General features: G+C 36.8%; 3 protein-coding genes and 1 long non-coding RNA gene across 9 annotated transcripts in view; 2 read left to right on the forward strand and 2 right to left on the reverse strand.

The window, feature by feature from the left end:
- Positions 1-25,390, forward strand: part of LOC127867092 (uncharacterized) — a 377,266-nt gene that overhangs the window by 170,120 nt on the left and 181,756 nt on the right. The window lies entirely within an intron of this gene.
- On the forward strand, positions 880-6,005 carry LOC127867100 (uncharacterized). The gene is made up of 7 exons (XM_052408089.1): positions 880-1,142; positions 1,894-1,995; positions 2,466-2,543; positions 3,149-3,265; positions 3,915-4,118; positions 4,866-4,952; positions 5,812-6,005. The coding sequence occupies exons 1-7, from the start codon at positions 1,088-1,090 to the stop codon at positions 5,937-5,939; spliced, it is 771 nt and encodes a 256-aa protein (XP_052264049.1). The 5' UTR covers positions 880-1,087; the 3' UTR covers positions 5,940-6,005.
- LOC127867107 (dihydrofolate reductase-like) overlaps positions 5,511-25,390 on the reverse strand; it is a 235,249-nt gene continuing 215,369 nt past the window's right edge. Inside the window, exons 1-7 of one of the 6 annotated variants that reach the window (XM_052408127.1) lie at positions 19,691-19,825; positions 17,524-17,694; positions 13,778-13,824; positions 13,116-13,233; positions 12,564-12,693; positions 10,633-10,742; positions 5,512-10,374 (exon numbers count right to left, since the gene is read on the reverse strand). In XM_052408127.1, coding sequence (XP_052264087.1) covers positions 10,278-10,374; positions 10,633-10,742; positions 12,564-12,693; positions 13,116-13,233; positions 13,778-13,824; positions 17,524-17,645 — 624 coding nt within the window. In that variant the 5' untranslated portion in view covers positions 17,646-17,694; positions 19,691-19,825 and the 3' untranslated portion in view covers positions 5,512-10,277. Of the gene's footprint in view, positions 10,375-10,632; positions 10,743-12,563; positions 12,694-13,115; positions 13,234-13,777; positions 13,825-17,523; positions 17,713-18,595; positions 18,661-19,690; positions 19,826-25,390 lie in introns of those variants that run through there. The other 5 variants (XM_052408126.1, XM_052408129.1, XM_052408128.1 and 2 more) reach the window with 5 other exon arrangements.
- On the reverse strand, positions 22,200-25,072 carry LOC127867134 (uncharacterized). Its single transcript, XR_008043309.1, has 3 exons — positions 25,008-25,072; positions 24,172-24,233; positions 22,200-22,485 (listed from the first exon to the last, which is right to left on the reverse strand). It is a non-coding gene; the product is annotated as an uncharacterized LOC127867134 (long non-coding RNA).

Raw genomic sequence — 25,390 nt, forward strand, 5'->3', positions numbered from 1 at the left:
GATAACATGAAAAGTAAACGCTCCATGACCATATAGAAAAAAACTCTTAGCAAAATTGCAGCCGATCCAGCAAACAAGCGCAAAACGTTATTAATACTGAACTATTACAGGTATTATCACCGCTAATAAATGACATAGGCTCGTCCGGTATTACTTTTTTTCTTGCCAATCTATAAACGTTTTGACCCTGCAATCTCGAATACGACAAGGCAATGTTTCATCACAAAACCCGAAGGATAGAGGAATACAGAGCGGTCCAGAACCAGTTTGCGATAAGATTTTGTTGAAGTTGCCAAGCAGATGAACAGTACGTCGGAAGAAGAAGAAGAGACTCGCCCAGAACCGAGACGACCGGATAAAGCTGGTCGTTGGCCGATGTCATGCACGTTAACAAAAGAGACGATGAGATGACATAACCCAATAAGCTCTGAAGACTAAGATATGACACGATTAAAGATATATATGATACGGGGATATGTTCTACTGCATTCAAAAATTGGTACATAAATCTAAGTTCGGATATCTGAAGTTCTAGATATTAATAGTCAATCGGCCGAAACCATTATCATGAGAAATATATGTTTGTTATAACCTATTTATGAAATGAATAAAAGCTTGGACTCTATCATTCACATATTTTATGAATTTTTTAAACAAATTAAATGGAAAGCCTAGTCAGACATCTAGTCCAGTAGAATAACGGTGTAATCAATGAAGGTGTCTTCAATATGTGACGCTATCGCCAACGTGCTGCACCTTTAACCTTAAAACAAGGTTCATCAAAAGATCAGGGAGTTAGTTTAAGTCAAAATATTTATATACGTATCCCAAAGCAGAATGACCTTATAGTTTAAGTACAATCTTACAGGGAATCGAACACATGTTGACACATGTCATTGAATGGCATCTAGCCTAGTTGAAACTGAAACAGTAAAAATATCAGTCAAAACGTCAAACTATTAAAGCTGCTGTATATTTGAATTATCTGTACTTTATACAGTTGACATATACAAGTTAAGGCGCTTTAGTAAGTTTTTATGTCAATCTAAATATGCAGTAGATCATTTGGATATAATTGACGCACACGATGAAATATACAACCTTCGTAATACTAGCCCATATAATGCGTGTTTGGATCACGGGTGAGTTTATTAATTAAGTTTACTTTGTAACTTACATGAATATATTTAAATGTTCAAACTTCAGCTCATGCAAGGCGTTATTTTCAATGGCAGCCTACATCAATACCATTTAAAACAGAAACGTGTTAAATACAACAATAAGTATAATAAATGTAGAAAATTCGGAGATTGATGCGACGTACTTTTTATATAAATTTAGATAATTGCAAAATGTATTTACTCATCATAAAAATATTGCAACGCTCATCGATGTTGATTACTTGCGTCGTAAAATATATATTTTCTAAATACAACTATCTAATGTTATTTCATCCACAACGCATGTGTAATATAATCACATGAAATCAATATCTAACACTGCATGGTTAATGTTTTTATTAATGAGCCGCACTCTGGGGCTACGGGTCATAATGTATCTGCATTAAGTATTGTCCTCTATTATGGGGTGCAGTCTGCACAGGCTAATCAGGTAAGGCACGGTCCGCCTAAAAAGGAACTTCGAAAAAATAGACTTATTTCAACAGAAACATACCATGAGATCAAAGAATCAATGGTCAGCCTGTGCTGTGCGGACTTGTTTGCTTAAGCTGGTTCTATTTTCTTATTGAAAACCACGTTCGGCAGCAAATACGTACAACATAATCAATTATCGAACGAGTGATAGCGAAACCGAAATACATGTTTCAAAACGACTTCGTTCACGAATGTTAATTGCACGCTTGTATCGCATATCATTATTGTTCATTGGTAGATTCCAATCCTGTAAGAAGGCTTTGTTCAAACTACAACCCATTCTGCAGATGCCCCCAATACAACAACGGATGTTATGAATGTCCCGCTTCATGTTCATTTGGTAAATTAAAGCTAGTAATTTTCCGAATGTTAATTAAAGATAACAATATATATGTGCATATTCAAACGTTTGAATTTATATGCATTGGCCCGCCAGTGTAACTGAACAGGCTTATCTGGGATGGAGAATTAAGTTCAGTTTTCTCAGAGCCAAGGTCAATTTTAGGTTATCAACTTTTGTGTTTGATGATTAAAAGTAAATAGAGCATAGTTGTTTTCTATTTCGTTTCTGTTTTCCCGAAGATGAGTTTAAAACCATTACATGTTTATTATATTTAATATTTGCTTGCATATGTATATAGTACTAAAATACTGCAAATATTTTCTTAACGCTTAATTGGCTTATACAATTGTGAACCGTGGCTGTTAAATGATAATTGTTATTATTTTAATTAAAAAAACTAAGTTCGTGGTGCATGACATCAGTAATTGATCATCAATAATATGTTCTCAAGTTAATCACTTATTCAGGATCGATTGGCACTTCAACCAGTACGGGTACAGGCTTCACTACAGGATCTAGTGAGACGACGTCTTCATATGGAAGCGGTAATATAACATTCATCTGATAAACTCTCTTACATCGTCGTCATGTGATCCGTTAAATAACATGGTTGCCCAAAGATCAAATGTGCATATAACCATAGGTTCGACACTTCTCGCATTAATTAAGCCCATCTTTACAAGAACTTGACTCAAATGCACTGTAATGAACAACAGGACACAAGCAATTTAACTTAACCTATAGTTCTTAAAATACTAAGACTATCAAAGAAGTTAGCAATTTTATTAAAAGAAACAGAACGGATATATAGGAAAACATAGAGTGCATCGGGTTTTGCAATACACATTAAAACAATCACCCGTGATAACATGTTACTTAACCAGAATTGTTAATCCCTGTTATGAGCATTTTTGCACAATAAAATTTTTAATGCTTTTCATAGACATATCTAATACGGTGATCCAAGCTTTTAACATTTACTAATTGTTTTGTTTGACACATTTCCAATTTCGTATATTACTGCTTGGTAGTAACATTCATTAATAGGTCGCTTAAAATATTTAAGGAGTTCAATTAATGTTATTTATACATATATTTGACCATTAAACGTTTGTAAAGTTACTTATATGTGTGTGTATTTACCAAACAGGTGATCATAATCGACCTTATAATAATATGAATGGTTGTCCCCCACTGACCGTTTCGCCGACCCTAAAGACAGAATGCCACATCGACAGATTTGGTTGTTTCGTATGTGATGCATCGGGTAAGCTTTATCTATACTCTATAGTATATATATTATATATTATAATACATATTAATTCATGTCCGAAAAGTATCATACCCAAATAAGCCTGTGCAGTCCTTCTACGTTAATAGAAGACGACACTTTCCGCCTAATCTAGATTTTCGTTAAGAAGAGACCTTTAAACGAAACATTTTATACGCGCGGAAAGTGTCTTGCTTAATTAGCAATTGCGGTTTTCACAGGCTACAGTACGATGAGCCATTTGTTTCCGAAACGAGGCGCATTATAATTTTCGGAACAACAACTGACACATTCATTAACTACGTTTACTTTGTTGTTTTCATGTAAAAGGCATACATCGCAATCCACTACACGCAGATTCACATATAATTAAAATAACATTACAAAAGCTATTTATTTTTAAATACTCTCAACCCAATCGCAAAAGTCTAACAATTAGATGTTCAACCAATTCAAAATTATACTTACACATCGTCAAACAAATAGCAAATTAACAGCTACAATCCATTCGTATTCAATGAAAATGTACAACTTCTACACATCCACAGTTCCCATTTTTGTGTGATCATAGGATCGTTACAATTATGTCCAGATATACTACGATGGCACACAAGTATACCCTTTAAATGGTATATTTTCGTTTCAGTTGTTACAACAACACCAACCACCAACCCTGTCCATACCACGACAGACATAACGACAACCACCGCTACTCTAACGCAAACAGCGATCAGTATAACCTCAATTTCAACATCTCCAACAACCGCCAACAAAACAACGACTCATACAACAACTCTAACAACAACTGTGCCTACTACCGCAACAGCGCCCACGGTTGCTTCTAGTACAGGTATGCATTGCCAGTAGTCTAGCAGTTAAATAGAGTAGTATGGACTTAATCCGTGTGCTTAAAGGTTCATTCAAGATTAGCCCGTTCGAACTGCACAAACTTATATTGGACAACACTAGACGATGCGCATATTTCATGCATTTATTTATGCTTTCCGGTGGTTTATAGAGAAATATCAGAGAAATAAAACTGGTATTTCACTGTTTAAAACAGTGAAAAATAACAGTGAAAAATATCGAAATATTTCACTGTTTTACTGTCAAATGACGTCCATTTTTGCAACGAAATGACGTCATAAGTCCAGCAAAATTATCTAGTTAAACTCTTTTACAATTTAAATAAACGGTGACAAAAGCATAAAATAAAAAGATGGTTTGTTGGATTCGATGGAATTTCGATTTTATTTAACTCGTGATCATAACAAATACATATTTTCACTCGTGGCTGCGCCACTAGTGCAAATATGGTTTTGTAAGATCACTCGTTAAATAAAATCGATATTCAATCGAATCCAACAAATATCCTCTATGTATTATGTTTAACCCTACAGTGGTGTAATCAAAATTTACTTAAATACACTTAAATATTTAGTATCAGCTTTGTCTATAGCAGACTGTATCGTGTTTATCCGTCAAATGAAAATGAATTTAAAATGAAAAGGTAAATATATTTCAATTTCTGAACGATGGTGTTGAATGGAATTTTCAACGCAAAGTAGATGACATTTTGATCTTTTTTTCCGACCAGCATGTCCTCCATTCCCGAGCGATTGCCCTGACATTCGGGGCTGCATTGACGTGGACGCAAACCTCTGTTCTGTCTGTCTGTGTGCAGGTAGAATAAAATTAAGTTGACTAAAGCACATCCTCAATAATTATTTTAAGAGAAATTCTTTTGAACATCCCAAACTTCAGAGACATATTGTTTCTAGAATACAGTACGGTGCATACAATATCACAATAACTATAACGAAATTTGACCAAAGCTTGATAAACCGCCTGTCAACAGTCAACGCAACGCGTAATGGGTTAAATTCGCTTTAGAATCACATATTTTACGTTATTTTTCTAAGTTATCGCAACTACTGGATACAAACATATATGGGTTTTTAAAACATATCACCAGAAGATTACCAGAAAGTACGTCATTCAAGATACTCAACAACATATGTTTACATTTCATGCCAATTTAATTGATCAAGTAATACTTGTGAATAGCTAGTTTAAAAGATAAACATGTATACACCTTGTCATTGAATTTCATTAAACAAATTCTTATGTTTGTTTTATTGAACCTATAATTCGATGTATGCGATGTATTAAAATGTTATGATTTTTCTTCAGAATGCGTTAAAATTAAATAATTCTTCAAAAACGCACGAATCGCCAAAACAACTGTACCCAAATAGCGATTATAAATGCCTAACAAAAATACAACATATGATTTTAGGCAGAGTATGCTGTCATGACATGTTATACGTAAATACAAAAGGCAATTAAATATTATCTATGTATTTTGGTATTGCAAGCGTTTGCTTATATAAAAATTATATTCATTGCTTGAGAAAAATGTTCAAAATGTGATCCGAAACGAACAAACAAACCAACATGCGTTCAAGTTAAGTGAACAACATCAAGATTGTAAACATAAACTTAAATCATATCTATCTCTACGAATTATGCCATGACTCTAGGTGGCAACATGACAACTCTATCCCCCGGCTGCAGGCCACTAGAGTGTCTGTTGGACTGCGGGAATCCTCTGACGTACAAGAAGGACGAAACCGGATGTGACGTGTGCCAGTGTGACATTTCGAGTTGATGTTATTTAAATTAAGGTACAATTAAACATAACAAACAGTACAAATAAAAACGTGGTCGTGTTAATTGATTTTACTACGATAAAGAAGAATAAACTCGCCGGGTAAACGGACTTAAACAACGTGAAACTGCAGCTTTAGTATCAACATATGTGTACTATTGGTATGGCAAGGAACTCAAGGCCCAACAGGTTAACATACATCAAACGCACCTTTGTTAGCGATCACTACATTCCTTGCCACTTTTCTAGTTTCTGAAAGACTTGTTATGTGACGTTAGTTCCGATTGAAGGACATTAGAAAATGTATACGACTTGTTCTACTTCTTATAAAATTTAAAGTATTTTCGTTGTATGAATGTTATTCAAAAGTATGCAATAACAACATGTTTGAGTAAGGGTCAGCACGTGGTTATACATTGCAAACGTTGCCCTCATTGATTTTACATTTAATCATTCGGTTATCGAGGCCCTATAATTTGGAAAATAACACACTTGGGGATTCTCAAAACCATGACTAATAATTATAAAGTTGACAAACGAACGGAAGTAGTTATTTAACTTACAAATATATGTCCAAATATATGTCCTAATATATGTCCTGTAAATAACAATACAACAATTAAGAATACGTTTCATAAAACAAGCCACTTTATATTCGCTACAAAGGAGTATTTAAGTCACATCCTTTTCTTAGCGCCACCGTCTTGACATTTACTCCATTTCGTTTGCAATAATTCAAAAGTATCTATAACATCGTCAAGAAGTCATCGTTGTTGAGAATGCAGCGGTTTAAGCCTCAGTCAGAGATAGTCGCCGGCCGATGTGTCCGATCACCAGGCATCGGGAAGACTGAACACGTCGAAGCCGTTTGTTTCACAGTTTGTATTACCCGACATCGAGTCCGGGAAGGAATCGAGTTGAGATCGAAACAAGATCGGGCGATCAACGAACGGTTATCGCTCGGCGTGCGCCCGACATCGGATGCATTGCTCGTGTATCATAACGAGCATCGTATGGCGTCCGTCGGGCTACGTGCGGCAATTTGCTAGTCGCACAGTCAAAACACATCTATGCACCCAACCATGCTGCAACTTTTAAAGGGCCTCACATTTTAACTTTGGTTGCAAGGTTTGTTCCTGTACATTAAAGTTAAAACAAATCTTCACTGAATCGTACTTCATTGTCCGATTTCTAAACTTATGCGAAATATGTTGAAAATGTATATGTAACCAACTTAATCTGTCGAATTATAATTGTATTTAGCCCATGATGTACGGCTGTTTTGTATGTTTTGATCCAAATTGCTCATCCTGTTCCAACGCATTCGATTTCATGTTCGAATATCTCTCCAGGAAAACATTTTCAGACAAGTCCCCCCAAAAACAACAACAACAACAACACGACTTTTACACTGGGAAAATTATTAACTATGTACGTTATAAGGGAATTTGTTTTGGTTGTCTTTTTAAACAATATGAACTAGTTTTTCTTATGAAATGTCATTAAGCAAAATTTGATGATGATGATGTTTTGCTTTGTGGTACACGGTCAATGTACATGGTGTATATACCATCACTCGTCAGTTGAATCAACAAACATCAATCATCATCATCATTACAAACACAACCACAACAATCTACAATGCAATAATCATCAAACTTATACTTATACCAGTCCAAACATGGAAATAATAAAATAAATATACAGTTGCTAACACAAACACAACTAATAATACTGCTTATTTTAAAAGAACAACCATTGTGTAATCGTGTGGTACGCTATTGAAGGCAAGTAGTCATTTTTTTTCATTTAACACACAACTTCACAGCATGCAGCATTCAATGTGGTTTATCAAACATATTGACGTACAAAGCACACAGTCTTAACAATGATAGCATAGTTTATCTTCAGAATTGACATTTTATATTTCTTTGCGTTAAAATCAAAGCCTTCCTGTGATAAAACTGAACTGAATGTATCATACATAAGACATTGTGTGTGCATAAAGTGTCGTCCGAGATTAGCCTGTATAGTCCGAACAGACTAATCATGAGTGACTCTGTATAGTCCGTACAGACTAATCATGAGTGACTCTGTATAGTCCGAACAGACTAATCATGGGTGACTCTTAGCCTGTATAGTCCGTACAGACTAATCATGGGTGACTCTTAGCCTGTATAGTCCGTACAGACTAATCATGGGTGACTCTGTATAGTCCGAACAGACTAATCATGGGTGACTCTTAGCCTGTATAGTCCGTACAGACTAATCATGGGTGACTCTTAGCCTGTATAGTCCGTACAGACTAATCATGGGTGACTCTTAGCCTGTATAGTCCGTACAGACTAATCATGAGTGACTCTTAGCCTGTATAGTCCGAACAGACTAATCATGAGTGACTCTTAGCCTGTATAGTCCGTACAGACTAATCATGGGTGACTCTTAGCCTGTAAAGTCCGTACAGACTAATCATGGGTGACTCTTAGCCTGTATAGTCCGTACAGACTAATCATGGGTGACTCTTAGCCTGTATAGTCCGAACAGACTAATCATGAGTGACTCTTAGCCTGTATAGTCCGAACAGACTAATCATGAGTGACTCTTAGCCTGTATAGTCCGAACAGACTAATCATGAGTGACTCTTAGCCTGTATAGTCCGTACAGACTAATCATGGGTGACTCTTAGCCTGTATAGTCCGTACAGACTAATCATGGGTGACTCTTAGCCTGTATAGTCCGTACAGACTAATCATGGGTGACTCTTAGCCTGTATAGTCCGTACAGACTAATCATGGGTGACTCTTAGCCTGTATAGTCCGTACAGACTAATCATGGGTGACTCTTAGCCTGTATAGTCCGTACAGACTAATCATGGGTGACTCTAAGCCTGTATAGTCCGTACAGACTAATCATGGGTGACTCTTAGCCTGTATAGTCCGTACAGACTAATCATGGGTGACTCTAAGCCTGTATAGTCCGTACAGACTAATCATGAGTGACTCTTAGCCTGTATAGTCCGTACAGACTAATCATGGGTGACTCTTAGCCTGTATAGTCCGTACAGACTAATCATGAGTTACTCTTAGCCTGTATAGTCCGTACAGACTAATCATGGATGACTCTTAGCCTGTATAGTCCGTACAGACTAATCATGAGTGACTCTTAGCCTGTATAGTCCGTACAGACTAATCATGGGTGACTCTTAGCCTGTATAGTCCGTACAGACTAATCATGGGTGACTCTTAGCCTGTATAGTCCGTACAGACTAATCATGGGTGACTCTTAGCCTGTATAGTCCGTACAGACTAATCATGGGTGACTCTTAGCCTGTATAGTCCGTACAGACTAATCATGGGTGACTCTTAGCCTGTATAGTCCGTACAGACTAATCATGGGTGACTCTTAGCCTGTATAGTCCGAACAGACTACTCATGAGTGACTCTTAGCCTGTATAGTCCGTACAGACTAATCATGGGTGACTCTTAGCCTGTATAGTCCGTACAGACTAATCATGAGTGACTCTTAGCCTGTATAGTCCGTACAGACTAATCATGGGTGACTCTTAGCCTGTATAGTCCGAACAGACTAATCATGGGTGACTCTTAGCCTGTATAGTCCGAACAGACTAATCATGGGTGACTCTTAGCCTGTATAGTCCGTACAGACTAATCATGGGTGACTCTTAGCCTGTATAGTCCGTACAGACTAATCATGGGTGACTCTTAGCCTGTATAGTCCGTACAGACTAATCATGGGTGACTCTTAGCCTGTATAGTCCGTACAGACTAATCATGGGTTACTCTTAGCCTGTATAGTCCGAACAGACTAATCATGAGTGACTCTTAGCCTGTATAGTCCGTACAGACTAATCATGGGTGACTCTTAGCCTGTATAGTCCGTACAGACTAATCATGAGTGACTCTTAGCCTGTATAGTCCGTACAGACTTATCATGGGTGACTCTTAGCCTGTGTAGTCCGTACAGACTTATCATTGGTGACTCTTAGCCTGTATAGTCCGTACAGACTAATCATGAGTGACTCTTAGCCTGCGTAGTCCGAACAGACTAATCATGGGTGACTCTTACCGCATAAAAACGGGTTTCGTTTAAAAGAGACTTCCTTTAAAACAAATGGTCCATCGAAGCGGACCGTGTCGTCCATGATTAGCCTTCGCAAAGCCCGTATTTCCAGATGATAGCTCTTGTGTTTTCATTCCTTAAAATTACGCTTATTTGCTACTTCTTAGTAAGGATAACATACAGTTTCAACAAATGAATTGATTAATAAGAAAATATTGTTAACACTAACAATAAACGAAGTGAGCATCAATGTATCAATTATATAGAAGTCTTGCATTTCCTTAAATTCTGGTATACTTTGAATTCGAAGGAAATGCCGTTTTCTTCGTGATAGGTATCGGAAATGACGTCGTTTCTGAAAGAGTCGAGTATGACACGGTAATGCGCATGTGTAATTGTGAAGTAACAAGGACTTTATTGATAAATCTGTGTCTTTTACCAATTATATCCTTTAAATAACTAATAATTTAATAATAAGCACAACATGTCAGATCATGTTGAGACAGGTTTTATATTTAAATGCTTCATTTGCGTCTCAAAATTGTTAACATCCTTGGTAAAAGTTAGTAAACATCTTGGAATTAAAACCATACGCGTGACAAGAATTCCTTACTTTACTTCTCGGAAGTTGTCATCCAAATGTGGGAAAAATGTGTCTGACGGAAAATCCTTGTACACGTGAGTGAGATAGACTCGTCCACAAAGCGGGTGAGACAGGCACTCCTGCAGTACACAAAACAAGTGTTAGACTCCTCTAAGAGAGCGAATGAGTCAGGCGCAAATAAAGTCCACCAAACACCATTTAAACAGACTCGACCATATTGCAGACTCGTCTAAGAGAGCGGATAAGGAAGGCGCTACTGTACATGTGTAGTTCATCCATTAAACACCATTTAAACAGACTCGACCATATTGCAGACTCGTCTAAGAGAGCGGATAAGGAAGGCGCTACTGTACATGTGTAGTCCATCCATTAAACACCATTTAAACAGACTCGACCATATTACAGGCGAGACAGGCATCTTTTAAGTACAATAAACATCAGTATTATAGAATCGTACAATAAACATCAGTAGTATAGAATCGTACAATAAACATCAGTATTATAGAATCGTACAATAAACATCAGTATTATAGAATCGTACACATATTTTATACTTACTATTCCCCTTTGAAGGCGAAGGCTTTACACAAGGCTTTACAGTAGCTTGAATAGCCCACATGCAAATGGCAAACTAAATCGCCGCTATATTATATTGAGCATCGATCAATCATGTTTAGAAATATCACTTTATCACGTTATCGAATGGTCCGATTTCACTTGTCTGAATGAGCCTCGCTTTGGGAAGGCGGTCCTAAACCATGTGCGTGAAGTGTCGTGTCAGATTTGCGTAGTCCGTACAGGCTAGTGCGTGAAGTGTCGTGTCAGATTTGCGTAGTCCGTACAGGCTAGTGCATGAAGTGTCGTTACACATTTGCGTAGTCGGTACAGGCTAGTGCGTGAAGTGTCGTGTCACATTTACGTAGTCCGTACAGGCTAGTGTGTGAAGTGTCGTGTCAGGTGTGCGTAGTCCGTACAGGCTAGTGCGTGAAGTGTCGTGTCAGATTTGCGTAGTCCGTGCAGGCTAGTGCGTGAAGTGTCGTGTCAGATTTGCGTAGTCCGTACAGGCTAGTTCGTGAAGTGTCGTGTCAGATTTGCGTAGTCCGTACAGGCTAGTGCGTGAAGTGTCGTGTCAGATTTGCGTAGTCCGTACAGACTAGTGCGTGAAGTGTCGTGTCAGCTTGCGTAGTCCGTATAGGCTAGTGCGTGAAGTGTCGTGTCAGATTTGCGTAGTCCGTACAGGCTAGTGCGTGAAGTGTCGTGTCAGATATGCGTAGTCCGTACAGGCTAGTGCGTGAAGTGTCGTGTCAGATTTGCGTAGTCCGTACTGGCTAGTGCATGAAGTGTCGTGTCAGATATGCGTAGTCCGTACAGGCTAGTGCGTGAAGTGTCGTGTCAGATTGCGTAGTCCGTACTGGCTAGTGCGTGAAGTGTCGTGTCAGATTTGCGTAGTCCGTACAGGCTAGTGCGTAAAGTGTCGTGCTAGATTTGCGTAGTCCGTACAGGCTAGTGCGTGAAGTGTCGTGTCACATTTGCGTAGTCCGTACATGCTAGTGCGTGAAGTGTCGTGTCAGATGTGCGTAGTCCGTACAGGCTAGTGCGTGAAGTGTCGTGTCAGATTTGCGTAGTCCGTACATGCTAGTGCGTGAAGTGTCGTGTCAGATTTGCGTAGTCCGTACAGGCTAGTGCGTGAAGTGTCGTGTCAGATTTGCGTAGTCCGTACAGGCTAGTTCGTGAAATTGTGTCGTGTCAGATTTGCGTAGTCCGGACAGGCTAATTAGGAAACACATCAGGCACTATACGCACATGCATTATGCTCATGTTTGTTCTGAAAGAGATATTTTGCCACGAACATTAGGCTTTATAACTACGTATCATATTATCATATTTTTATTTTAGTGTTAAGTTTATTTCAGAAACAATAAGTTATAAAATTGTTTTACTTGGTATATGCCTGCACCACCCATTATCCAGACGCTGTCCACCTTCCCCTTCCGGTCCAGTTCTGCGATGTGCTCCAGCGCCTCGGGTACACTTCCGGCCACCGTCAGGAGATTCGGGTGTGTCTTAATACTACAAGCGGAAATTCACGTGTGTAATTGCGATATGACAAAATATTTGATTATCTGTTACTTTATCAGACAACTTATTACAAAAAAACATTGCAGTATGATTCTGATTCTTGAACTCGTGTTATTGTCTCATGCCAAAAAAGTGATAATTATGTTGCTCTATTGTTTCTTAGCCGTTGTGAACTTAAAATGTAATTAAATCAAATAATGATTCATTTTTATTGGCTTTGGTTGTAAATAATGATGCTTTGAAGTCAGGTTTTATTTCCACGTGTATTTTAGTGACTTTCTACCTTGTTTACATTATGTTCATTTGCCGCATGCCATACACATGTGTTGCTAAGAGCATGGTTTACGGATGCTGACGACATTGTAGAATGACCATTGAAATATCATCGGCTGCATAACATGTGGTAGACGCACCTTGGGTCACGTGACTGACTACAGACGATGTGATATACGCCTCCATAGCTCGCCTGTAACTCCGTACATCCCGCCCAGCTCTTACGGCCATGTACATGTATAATCATCAAACTGGAGTCTGAATTAAAAACAATGTAAATGGATATAAAGAACATGAAGGGAACTTTATTTAAATGACACAGATTAACGATAGTCATCTTGTGTAATCCATGTTTAGTTTTGGCATGATTTTGCGCTATACGAAAGAAAACTACGAGAGCGGATAAATCGATTATTTATAGGTTTTATATTTTCTTTAATGATAGCAAGCCGATAAACATTCTACACAATAGCTCAAAATGTGTCTAGGGTTTAGTTAATCATGGAAAACGGGAAAACTTAGTCTGGAACACTTTAAATCAATCAAATTAACCGCTGTGCTATACGGGCCGTGTTCTTGGAAAATGGAGCTTTTAACATGTGCATGCAGTGTTAGCCTATAAAGTCCGCAAACTTTCCGCTGATATTCTACTTTCGGTTTAAAGTCTCTTCCTAGCTAAAATCCAGTTTAGGTGTAAAGTGTCTTTCCTCATTGCGGACTGCATGGTAATGTGGGGCGACATTTAAACGAACATGCAATAATACTCGTTTTCACAGACCGAGTCTCATTTTTATAATATTACCTTTCTTGTGTGTGGATGTGGTCTTTAAATAATACTCAAAATCGGCCCTGTAAACAGACATAAACTTGAAAGCATAGTAGGTACAGAACAATGAGCTTTGTTTTGGGAAAACTGGTCTTAACGCGTGTACGCAAAGTGTAGTCCCAGATATGCCTGCATAAGTGTAGATTGTCAACGCTCTTTCTGAAAAAAGCTGGATTTTCGGATAGAAGCGAAATAATTATGGGTAAATTACATATCCGCAAAAAGTGTCGTACCTATTTAGCCAATGGGGACTGTAGAGGATAAAGAGGGATGACACTTTACGCACATGCATTTAGCCCAGTTTTCCCAAAGCAAGGTTGATTTTTTCCTGTATTCAATAGTCATACAACAACATTGTATATGGACAGCAATTCAAAATGTCGTAAGCAAACAGAGTAAAAATAACTGTTTACAAATCGATATTTTATTGTTTATTGAAGACGGATTGTTAAGTTCTTTTTATTTTATGCTTTCCGGTGGTTAATCGAGAAATATCAGTGAATTAAAACTGATTATTTCACTAAATAAACAGTGAAAATTATAAGTGAAAATTATCGATAATTTTCACTGTTTTTCCGGAACTATTTTGTTTACCCCATTGTGACCCTCGCTCATTATTCTACCAAGAGCGAGAACTCTTCAATTAATATTTATATCAACAAACGGAGTATCTTCCCTTGAACATACATGAACATTTTTGTCGTCTGCTTTTAAAGCCTTTACACTGAAACTAATTACCAATGAATGACATGGAAAACGATGAAATTAATTTATTTTTCTCGGATATTTTTGATTTTGACGATTATTTTAATGAAAATACAGAAAATCTTAATGAGACATCACGTTTAGCAGAAGAAACAACAGCAGCAGCAACAGTATCAGCAGCACTGTTACCCATAACAGAAACAATGCAAACATGGGCTTCAGAAACAATTCCTGCTGAAATACAGTCGTCAAGTTCAACAGCCACTGCAGCAGTAACGGCCACAGCAACAACCATGAAACGGCAGTTCCGAGCTGTCAATATTGACTATTTCCTGAATGAAAATGAAAATATGAACACCAAAAAGAAAACAGTAAGTGACATAAAACTCTTCAACCAATTTCTTCATTACAAACAAGACTCAAGGAATGTTGAAAATATTCCTGCGCATGAGTTGAACAATCTGATTTGTGAATTCTTGTTGGGCATCACAGAAAAAGATGGAAGTGAGTACGAGCCCACAACACTGCGAGGCCTTATCGGCTCAATTGACCGCTATTTAAAACACAATAACAGTAAATTATCACTCATGACTGACAAAGAATTTGCCAAAGTCTGGGAAGTGATGAAAAGTAAACAAAAGTCATTGAAAAAAACAAGGCTATGGGAATAAACCCAGAGAGGCTGTGGCACTTACAGAAGTGCACATCGAAGCAATGTATTCAGCCCAGACACTAGGAGATTTTAGTCCCAGAGCATTAATTCATTCGTTGTGGATGAAATGCACAACTCATTTCGGCACGAGGGCTGGAAATGAAATACATAAACTCAAAATTAATGTAAATGTAACATGCTTATATTTATAAATGATTTTAAATCAACAAAATCGTTTACTTATTAATGATAAAATAATTCTTTTATGTATTTAACAAATTCTGGCTGATTCATAAATAACAGTAGATCATTAAATAAATGATTAATAAATTAACTTAATGATTAATTTAAAAAAAGCCATTCATATCTTGTTTTGTATATGGTTTAAAGCAACTTAGTGGAAACTTTTGAATTAAGTGTTACTATTTTATAAACAAATAAAGTTCATTTTGTTAGGTCAGTAAAGCCAAGGGCTTATGCAGTCCCCGAAGAGCCCAACGGAGACCCCATTCATCTGTATAAGCTGTATGCAGACAAACGGCCAGTGGAAATGAGAGGAGATTGCAGTCCGTTCTTCCTCACACCGTGCAATAGCACACAGCTAGGCTGGTTCAGGAGGTCAGCAATAGGTATAAACAAGCTGTACGGCATTATGTCAGAGATGAAGGCGAATGCTGGGATAACGGGGCCCCGAATCACCCCATACAGGTAGAATTAATTTACATTTAACTCAATCGCATATCTATGGTGGCACTAAAGTGACATCACTGCTCCAAAATAAAAATTAACTCGTGAAAATAGACTCATTTTGTGTTTCCCCGACTTAATTTCTTTTTTGGAGCGTTGGTGTCACCTTAGCGCCACCGTACATATCCCAAATAAACAAGAAAATGATCACTTACCTTTAAATTATTAATTATCAATTATTTCAGCGAGATGTTTTTCTCCATTTTCCAGATCCATGCACTGTATATGTGTATTCTTCTCTGGATGATGTTTTTCAAATGGACACGAAGCAATTACAAAAGCGTTATTTTAATTGTAATATGCAATGTTTCCATTTGATTTTTTTTCCAAATTAGCAAAGACTATCAATAAAATTACATTTTTTTTACAGTGCCAGAAAACACTTGCTCCAGAAATTGAATGATGAAAACATCCTAGCTCATCAGATCATTCAAATTTCAGGCCACACAAATGTCAACAATCTGAATAACTATAGTGGGATAAACAAGGATCAATCAAAATTTTGTTTTGACAAAACAAATTTCAAAGATTCTCTCACATTCAAACCAAACTGCTGTAGCAAAGCAGAATCTTCCTATATCTGCAACTGCAACCCCGTCAATGAGTGATTTACCGATGGGAAGAGGATTCTTTGTAAACTCAAAGTTCCACGGCAACGTTACTTTCAATTTCCACAGCTCTGAAATGGGTCTGTCACAGAAGGATGTGTTTAATCAACAAGTGAAATCCCCATGACCCCAACAAGAACACCGGATGCTTCGCCTGATTTTCCTGATCAACCACGCTACAATCGTATCCGTATGATTCCAGACAGTGATAGCGATTAAATAGTTTGTGATAAAATTGGCGCGAACACTTACTGTTGAATTTTTTCACGTTAATTCTATTTAATTCTTAACACTCCTTTCTTGTGCATTTTGTTAAACATGGCGAAGACATTGTTACCGTTATTTAGGCTATTAATAGACTCCGCATATGAATACGCCGACATAACATAAACAAATTGTGTCATCATATGATTATTTATTTTTTAAATGATGTAATCCGTGTTTGTTTCTTTTCACTCGATATGTTTTGCATTGTAAATACAAAAAAAGTTATTGTTAAAGGTTTGTTTTCTTGTGAATTATTTGCAACGCTTATTGTAAAAGCGGTAATGATATTTTGGGGCGCCCAACAGGAAATTGGTTTGAACGGATTGGCATAAATATAAAAATAATAATTTGTAAGCATAAAATAAAAAGAAAATTTGTTGGATTGGATGCGCCACTCGTGAAAATATCATTTTCTATGATCACTCGTGAATTAAAATCGATATTCCACCCAATCCAACAAATATCCTCTATGTACTTAAGATTATGTCTATTATATGTCTTATATATTGTTTTAAATTTGTGATACACATCAAACTTCGTTCTGGGAAAAATTGACTTAATGCATGTGTGTAAAGTCACGTCAAAGGACGACATTTTCCGTCTAAACTGGGTTTTCGTTTAGAAGATAACTCCTTCATACCGAAAGGTCCGTAAAAGCGGAATGTGTACACAGGCTAAAATCGGACGACACTTTTGCAAATGCATGCAGCCCATTTTTTTCCCAAAATTATTCGTATACTTACTTCAATTTTGGCCATGGCAGATCACCCTGGTAGCCAATGCCTCTGTTGTTATGACACATTGCTGCCATCATATCGAATGTGATTACCGGTAGACCGTTCGTGGTGGATACATTTTGTTCCATGATGTCTATTGGCCCACTTAAGACTCTTTAATTGCGCGTCACAATGGTCCTGCCAATTAGATCAACTCTACAATAGTAATGACCATTCGATTGGTTGCAGTTCAATAACAACAAAGTAAATATAACAATTGATGAAACTAAATTCAGCAATTCAGTTAAATACTCTTTTCTCATTCTATTTAACGCGCTTATAAATCTAAGTCAAATGATGACGACGATTTCAATTTATTCATCGTTTCAAAAAAACTGTACACTATCTTGTTTTTCAAAGTTTTAATGTCGTTTATATACGGACAATATTTGGTTGTATACTAACATCTTTAATACAAAGCATCTAAATGATTTTCGTCATGTTCAACATAAGTACACTAAAATCTGTGTGAAGCTTTTGAAGAACCTTTTGAACTTCATAAATAATTCATTTATAATCTGAAAAAGGCCATTGATTGATATCTTTTAAGACACGCGTTCATTTCGCCATTAATTCTTCAGTAAAAGTGAAGCTCGGCTAGCCCTAAAACGATTTAAAATCCCCATGCTTTGCATTGGCCGTTCAAATGAGATAATCCCAGTTTTAATAGTTGTATGTCTATGGTGTTCACTATTTTACTAAGTAGATAAGAACAAAATAAAAACTCCATAAAATAGTTTATGCAGTTCCATTAATCGCTATTTTACAATTAAATTTAAACAAACATCTTCATCAACGTGTAACTATCTTTTATTAGTATAAAACATTTGGTTAATGTTTATCACATTACAAGCGCAATTTAATATTAAGGATGGTTGTTGTATTAATGTTGCATTCCTTTAATTACAAGTGCTATACACTGTGGCATGTGTTGATATATGGCTGTTAAAATTTCGCTGGCATAAGTTTAATTATCATCTGTGTTATTATCTTTTAACAATATGCTGTCGCAGAAGCTTTCCGAAATAACTTATAATACCGTATCCTATAAGTTCAGAACCACAACGCAGAGAATTGGTTAAACAAGACTGCACAATACAATAGATAGTGTATGTTTAAACTCAAACAAATGAACACGATATCGGCCGTACCATGTCAACGTAAACTCGTGAGACCAATTTGTTTCAAATATCTGATAACGTGTAGGTCATGGCGAGTTCACAAACTTGCGTGAAGGGGTTAACGGGACTGGTAGTATACGGACAATGAATAAGAATAATGAGTCTCGCTCTGGGAAAACTGGGCTTAATGCATGTGCATAAAGATTCGTCCCAGATTAGCCCGTGCAGTCTGAAAAAGCTTACCATGGACTACCCTTTCCGCCTATACTGGATTGAGTTGAGAAGATACTTCCTTAAAACAAAAAAGCAGACTGCACAGGCTTATTCTGGACGAATATTTACGCACATGCATTAAGCCCTGTTTTCCCAGAGCGAGGAATCATTGCAATAAATAAAGTACTCCGTGCTACAATAAGGTTTATATAATGCAGATGCAGCTTAAAAAAGGGACATTTTTTAATATTAGAACCACGTGAATCAACCAATGACGATGGTTTTGATTTATTCAATTAATTATTACGGTCCTGGAGCTGGCTAAAGCAGCATTTGCACAAGCACATATTGCTTTCTTAACAATAACGTTATTTTCAGAAGTTACTAGTACAGGATAACAGTTTTGGGTGTTCAGGTTTGTTGTTGTGAACCTTATCCTTATGTGTTAACTGCATTTGGTTATGTTTGATGTGTTAGGTTGTTCATACTGCTTAAGTCATTTAACACAAAGTAACAAAGTAAAGTACTGATCATGTAATTCCTTTTAGAGGGACCATTTCGGATCTGGAAAAAAACATTAGTAGCGGGAAATGCATACGGCACACCTGTCTAATTTTCTATTGTTCATTATGGTAGTGATATTCTTATCGCAAACCTAACTAAACAATATACTATGATTTATTGCAAAAACAGTAATCATAAGTATTTTAAGGGCTAAAACATCACGTACATATGTCTTTTAAATAATTGTAATTAAACATAGATAAAAGCCTAACATCGTGAGTTCAAACATGACTTACCTTAAACCGTATAATGCCCGAACGATATGTTGAACAAAATACCAAAATATTGAATTAAACACAATAATTAAAACCCAGATTACCCTTAAAGGGACAGTCAACCAGATTGACGAAACAGAAAAGTTCTAAATTACCGTATTGTTTTACAAGTATTAGTTTATATTGATTAAAATATCACGATTGGTATATAACATTATTTGAAAAATATTGTTAAGTTTTCATATCTTCAGTGTATTCGGTATACAATTTTACTGAGTATGTCTACCATATAACTATCAGTTAACTATAGATAACACAAGTATATCGATCGTCATAGTCACGTGGTAAACCCAGCAATGCAAATTTCACATGCGTAGTGAATTGTTTATATTTAATATATACAATGATCAATCTACTTGCGTTATTTATAGTGTGTATATTGTTATGTCACCTATTTTCGCAGCACTGAAAAGATGGCTGAAAATGTCGACAGACATGATAAACGAGAAGGGTTACCTAGACAAGGCAGTGTGTCCAGCCGGCAGGCCCTGGTAAGATGACCTGTCGGTTGTAGTTTGTTTCCAATAAAACAAAATCATTAAAGGCAGAGCTTACCCCGTCAGATGTCGGCGCCCCCGTGATATTGCTGAATTACATTTCATGAGCATAAATGGTTAATGTTTGCATAATATAAGGCAGGTATGTGTGAACAGAGTTAGAAGAAATAACATTATTAAATGCAAACTGCATATCACTATTTGCTAACAATTTCAATACCTAACGTTGTGTTGTTGTTGAACATACAATGAGCACACACGTTATTCGGAATCTTCTAAAAACAACGTATCAATGTCTACATGTGGTAAACTACGACATCACATTTTTGCAAGCGGTGTTCAATTTTGGCTATGGCAGATTCCCTGGTAGCCAATGCCTCTGTTGTTATCACACATTGCTGCCATCATATCGAATGCTATTAGACCGTTCGTCGTGGAAACATTTTGAGAATTGTTCGCCAATGGTGTTCAGTAGTTTACAAAGCAGTAAAAACTCCATGAAAATGTTTATGGAGTTCCAATGTTTTCTATTTTAAAAGTAACTTTAAAAAAACCTGTTCATCTACGTTTAACTTACTGTCTTTTAAAGTATTAAACAGTTTGTTTTTGTTTGTCACAGGACAAGCATAATTTAATATTAAGAATTGTTGTTGTATTAGTGTTGCATTCCTCTTAAAACAAGTGTTATACACTGTGTCATGTGTTGATACATAGCTGTTAAGCTGGAATATGTATACTTTTAATTATAGTATGCGTTATTATCTGTCAACACTTTGTTGTCGCTGAGGCTGTCCGAAATACCGTATACTATTAGTTCAGAACCACAGCACAGAGAAACGGGTAAAACAAGACTACAAAATATAATTTATAGTGTCTGTTTAAACTTAAACAGTCAAATGAACACGATTGCGGTGTGCCTTTAATAGTACCATGTCAACGTAAACTCGTAAGACCAATGTATTACAATTATCTGAAAACCTGTAGGTCACGGCAAGTTCACAAACTTGCGTGAAGAGGATAAACGGACTTGTATTATACGGAAAGCAGATAAGAATACTGAGTCTCGCTTTGGGAAAACTGGGCTTAATGCATGTGCATAAAGATTCGTCCAACATTAGCATGTGCAGTCCGAACAGGCTTACCATGGACGACAAGTTCAGCCTACCTTGGATTTTTGTTTAGAAAAATCTCTCTTATAACAATAAAGTCGGACTGCACAAACTTATTCTGTACGAACCTTTACGCACATGCTTTAAGCCTCATTTTCCCAGAGCGAGGCTCACATGTATCGTATAGGGCCGCAATCATTGCAATAAATAGAGGACCCCGTGCTACAATAAGGTTTATATAATTTGCATGCAGCTTAAGAAAGGAACATGTTTTTTTGTATATTTCCACCACGTAAATCAACACAGATGATGGATTTGATTTATTCAATTTATTAGTACGATCTGGAGCTGTCTAAAGTAGAATTTGCACTAGCTTTCTTAACAATAACGTTATTTTCAGAAGTAATGGATAACAGGTTTTTCATACTGCTTAAGTCATTTAACACATAGTAACATACTGATCCTGTATTTCCTTTTAGAGGGACCATTTCGGATCTGGAGAAACATTAATAGGGGAACATGCATACGGCAACCCTGTCTAATTTTCTACTGTTCATCATGGTAGTGATATTCCTATCGCAAACCTAACTAAACAAAATACTATGATGTATTGCAACAACGTTAATCATAAGTATTTTAAGGGGTAAAACAGGGCGTATACAGTGAACCCGCGTTTATCCGGTATTCGATAGTCCGGAAATCTCGCGATCCGGACGAAAGTCAAGGGGAACGAATTCATTATGCTGTATTTTACCCCGTTAAGTCCGGAATCTCGCATTCCGGATCCGGACGTAGATTTCGCGACACCGATCTGTGTATTTTGCTGTTATTATGTCTCGTTAATCCGGATGCTTCCCAACAAGGTCACAACATACCAAAAGATTTCCTGCACAAATTCAATGTAAAAGCAATAACTTTAACAAAAAATAAAGTCAAACTTTTGCGCGTAGACACCCCCATAACCATACCTTTTCTTAAAGAGCATTCCAAGCCGCAATGATTTAAACAATAAAAAACATAGGTCATCCAATATGTAAGAAAGAACTCAATGCGAATCAGCGGTCACTGTTTTATGGCCATCTTTTTACCGGCATCTCTCCAGTTGATGATGGTTTCCCGCCAACTGTCAAAGTCTTATGTAGTCTCCAACCTAAAAGCAAAACAGGGAATTTGTAGTATACAACAATGTTTTCCCTACCACATGAACACAGAAATATTCAAAAATAAAGTCATGGCAAGTGCCCGTACAGAGAATTGTGTCTTCAAATAAATGAAGATTTTGTTTTTAGAGGGTATAGCATTGAACACCAAAAGTATTTAGTGTATTGTAACCTATAAGAGAAATTTATTTTTACTGAAATGTGTTTTTCTTTCATATTATTATCATCCCATCCATATTGCACCAATATATTAAGTTTGGCTGGATTAGCTGTCCATTTGGCCATTCTGTATCATATTTTCACACGCGGGTGTTTTCAGTCCGAAGAAGGCGATATTAGGCCTGTTAAAGCTTAACTGCCCCTTTAAGATTTAAAGCTGTTGTGTTCAATATCTGCAATAAAATACCAAAACAAACCAAAAAGACATGCAAGTGGGGCTAATGTGTGGTGGGGAAAGAATGAATTTGTTAGATATTTTCACTCTAAGCAATTTTGATAATGTCTTTTTTGTGTGTTTTTTTTTAATCATCCCAAAAATGCCAATTTCAAAGCAAAAACAATCCAATTTCATCCAAGACAATAAACTAATTAGTCAAAATGAGAGATCAAAGATACTTTGAAGTGTAGAAATCAATAAGCTTCCAATAACTTGTTATTTCACACCAATAAAAGTGTAAAATCTTGAAAGCGCCTTGTCGATCGGTGCCCATTTATTTACCAGCCGCCAATGAAATATTCTAGCATATAATGTCATGGGTGCCTTTTAACTGCAGCAGATGGTCAAAATGCATTGCCAGCTCTCATTTAGAGGTTCAAGACAATACAAATTTTCATATTTTGGACACAAAATATGTACTTTAGGCTATTTTTATGGTGGCAATCTGGTCCAAATGGGAGTTTGTAACCAAGCGAAAGAATACAATGCTCATTTGTTGGGGGGGGGGGGGGGATTTAAGCTGGAAGGAAAAGTTAAATTGAACAAAAAACACATATGTAGGCAAGCATTATAAGCTTAGCAATGATGTTCCATGTAGTAATAGGGGTAGAAAGGCAGTTCAGATCAAGGCAGTGTCCTGAAAGGGGTTTCTAGTACTTCTTTTGGGGACACAGCTTCCTGCAGAATTCTCAACACAACAAATATCAATGATTCATGTCACCTTTCTATGCAAAGAAAAAAGAATAAGGACAATACTGTCATTAAATCACTGAATGAGAGAAGCATGTACCAAATAAAAAACAAAACAAGTTGCTGAAAGTTCCAAATTTTGTCAAAAAAATCCCTCTAAGGTAAATGATGAAGGGGACACTTGCTATAACAATCCTATGTTTAAGTAAGGCGCGACACCATTTTAAGCCGGAACCATGAATATAAGCATATTGTGAGAAAACAATACCAAAAACAAGCTAATTGTAGGGTAACAAGTAGCAAATCAACTCAGCTGTACTGCATACATGCTCAGGAACAAGGATAACCCTGTTAAGTGCCAACTTCAGCTGCCAACAAAGCACGAGCTTTACATGTCAGGACGCGGAACTATCAATACAAACTGCGAGGAGAATTACATGACGGCAAGGGTGTGAGTGACCACAATCCTGATTATGACAGTCTTTCACACCTAAAGCATCATACATATGCTTATTTGCTTGTGTACATGATAACAAAATGATATTATTACCTGTTTTGCCATCAACAACCCTTATCCAGTGGCCCTTGACTTAGTCGCAGACATTCCTCTTCCTGAAAAAGTCAAAATACCCAATAGAAAAAGATAAAAAAATGAAACAAAAACATGCATTTATGTATTTTAAGTGTACTTTTATGAATAATATGAAGTGATAAAATCTTGCTCAATTCATGATTGTACTAAATATGAAGGCTGGCTCAGTTAAGCATCTGCTGCACTGTCCATACTGTAAAAATGCCTGCCATTCCATGTCGGTGAAATGGGGCTCTGTTTGAATGTTCATGCTTTTCGCAAAAGTTTTAGTTGCGTTACTCGATCATGGAGTCCCTGGCGTTGAATTCTAACTTCATGTAACACATTAACGCGACACGGTCAACCAATATGCGGTTGAATTTAAGTCGGAAAGCAATTTAGCCCTTATTCCACTATATAAGGGTGGGGGGTCAACTTGAAAAACAACTATTCCAGGTCAAATAATCTGAATTCATGCATTTAATGCACTTATTTTCTTCCCTTTTGCTAAGAAATGACCAAAAATCTGCTTTCCCAGTCATATTTTGCACTTGCAGATGATATTTCATTTTTATCATAAGTTAGTTTAGGTCACAACATACCAAAAGATTTCCTGCACAAATTCAATGTAAAAGCAATAACTTTAACAAAAAATAAAGTCAAACTTTTGCGCGTAGACACCCCCATAACCATACCTTTTCTTAAAGAGCATTCCAAGCCGCAATGATTTAAACAATAAAAAACATAGGTCATCCAATATGTAAGAAAGAACTCAATGCGAATCAGCGGTCACTGTTTTATGGCCATCTTTTTACCGGCATCTCTCCAGTTGATGATGGTTTCCCGCCAACTGTCAAAGTCTTATGTAGTCTCCAACCTAAAAGCAAAACAGGGAATTTGTAGTATACAACAATGTTTTCCCTACCACATGAACACAGAAATATTCAAAAATAAAGTCATGGCAAGTGCCCGTACAGAGAATTGTGTCTTCAAATAAATGAAGATTTTGTTTTTAGAGGGTATAGCATTGAACACCAAAAGTATTTAGTGTATTGTAACCACAAGGGGGCTTAATCGCCCAACCGCCGTATAAACAAAAGCGCAATCACCGAGGCGTGAAGTATTGTTGTTTTAGGCTTAATGTTTAGGCGTGATAGCTAATAGGCATGACTAAACATGATTCGACGCCGACTTTAAA

Source organism: Dreissena polymorpha, chromosome 2 (genome assembly GCF_020536995.1).
Source record: "Dreissena polymorpha isolate Duluth1 chromosome 2, UMN_Dpol_1.0, whole genome shotgun sequence".
Taxonomy (NCBI): Eukaryota; Metazoa; Mollusca; class Bivalvia; order Myida; family Dreissenidae; genus Dreissena; species Dreissena polymorpha.

Excerpts from the sequence above, each read along its gene's own strand:
- LOC127867100 (XM_052408089.1), top strand. The coding sequence starts at position 1,088 with ATGAAATATACAACCTTCGTAATACTAGCCCATATAATGCGTGTTTGG. Across the intron at positions 2,544-3,148 it reads GACGTCTTCATATGGAAGCG|GTGATCATAATCGACCTTAT; the intron begins GTAATATAACAT and ends TTTACCAAACAG. Across the intron at positions 4,119-4,865 it reads CACGGTTGCTTCTAGTACAG|CATGTCCTCCATTCCCGAGC; the intron begins GTATGCATTGCC and ends TTTTCCGACCAG.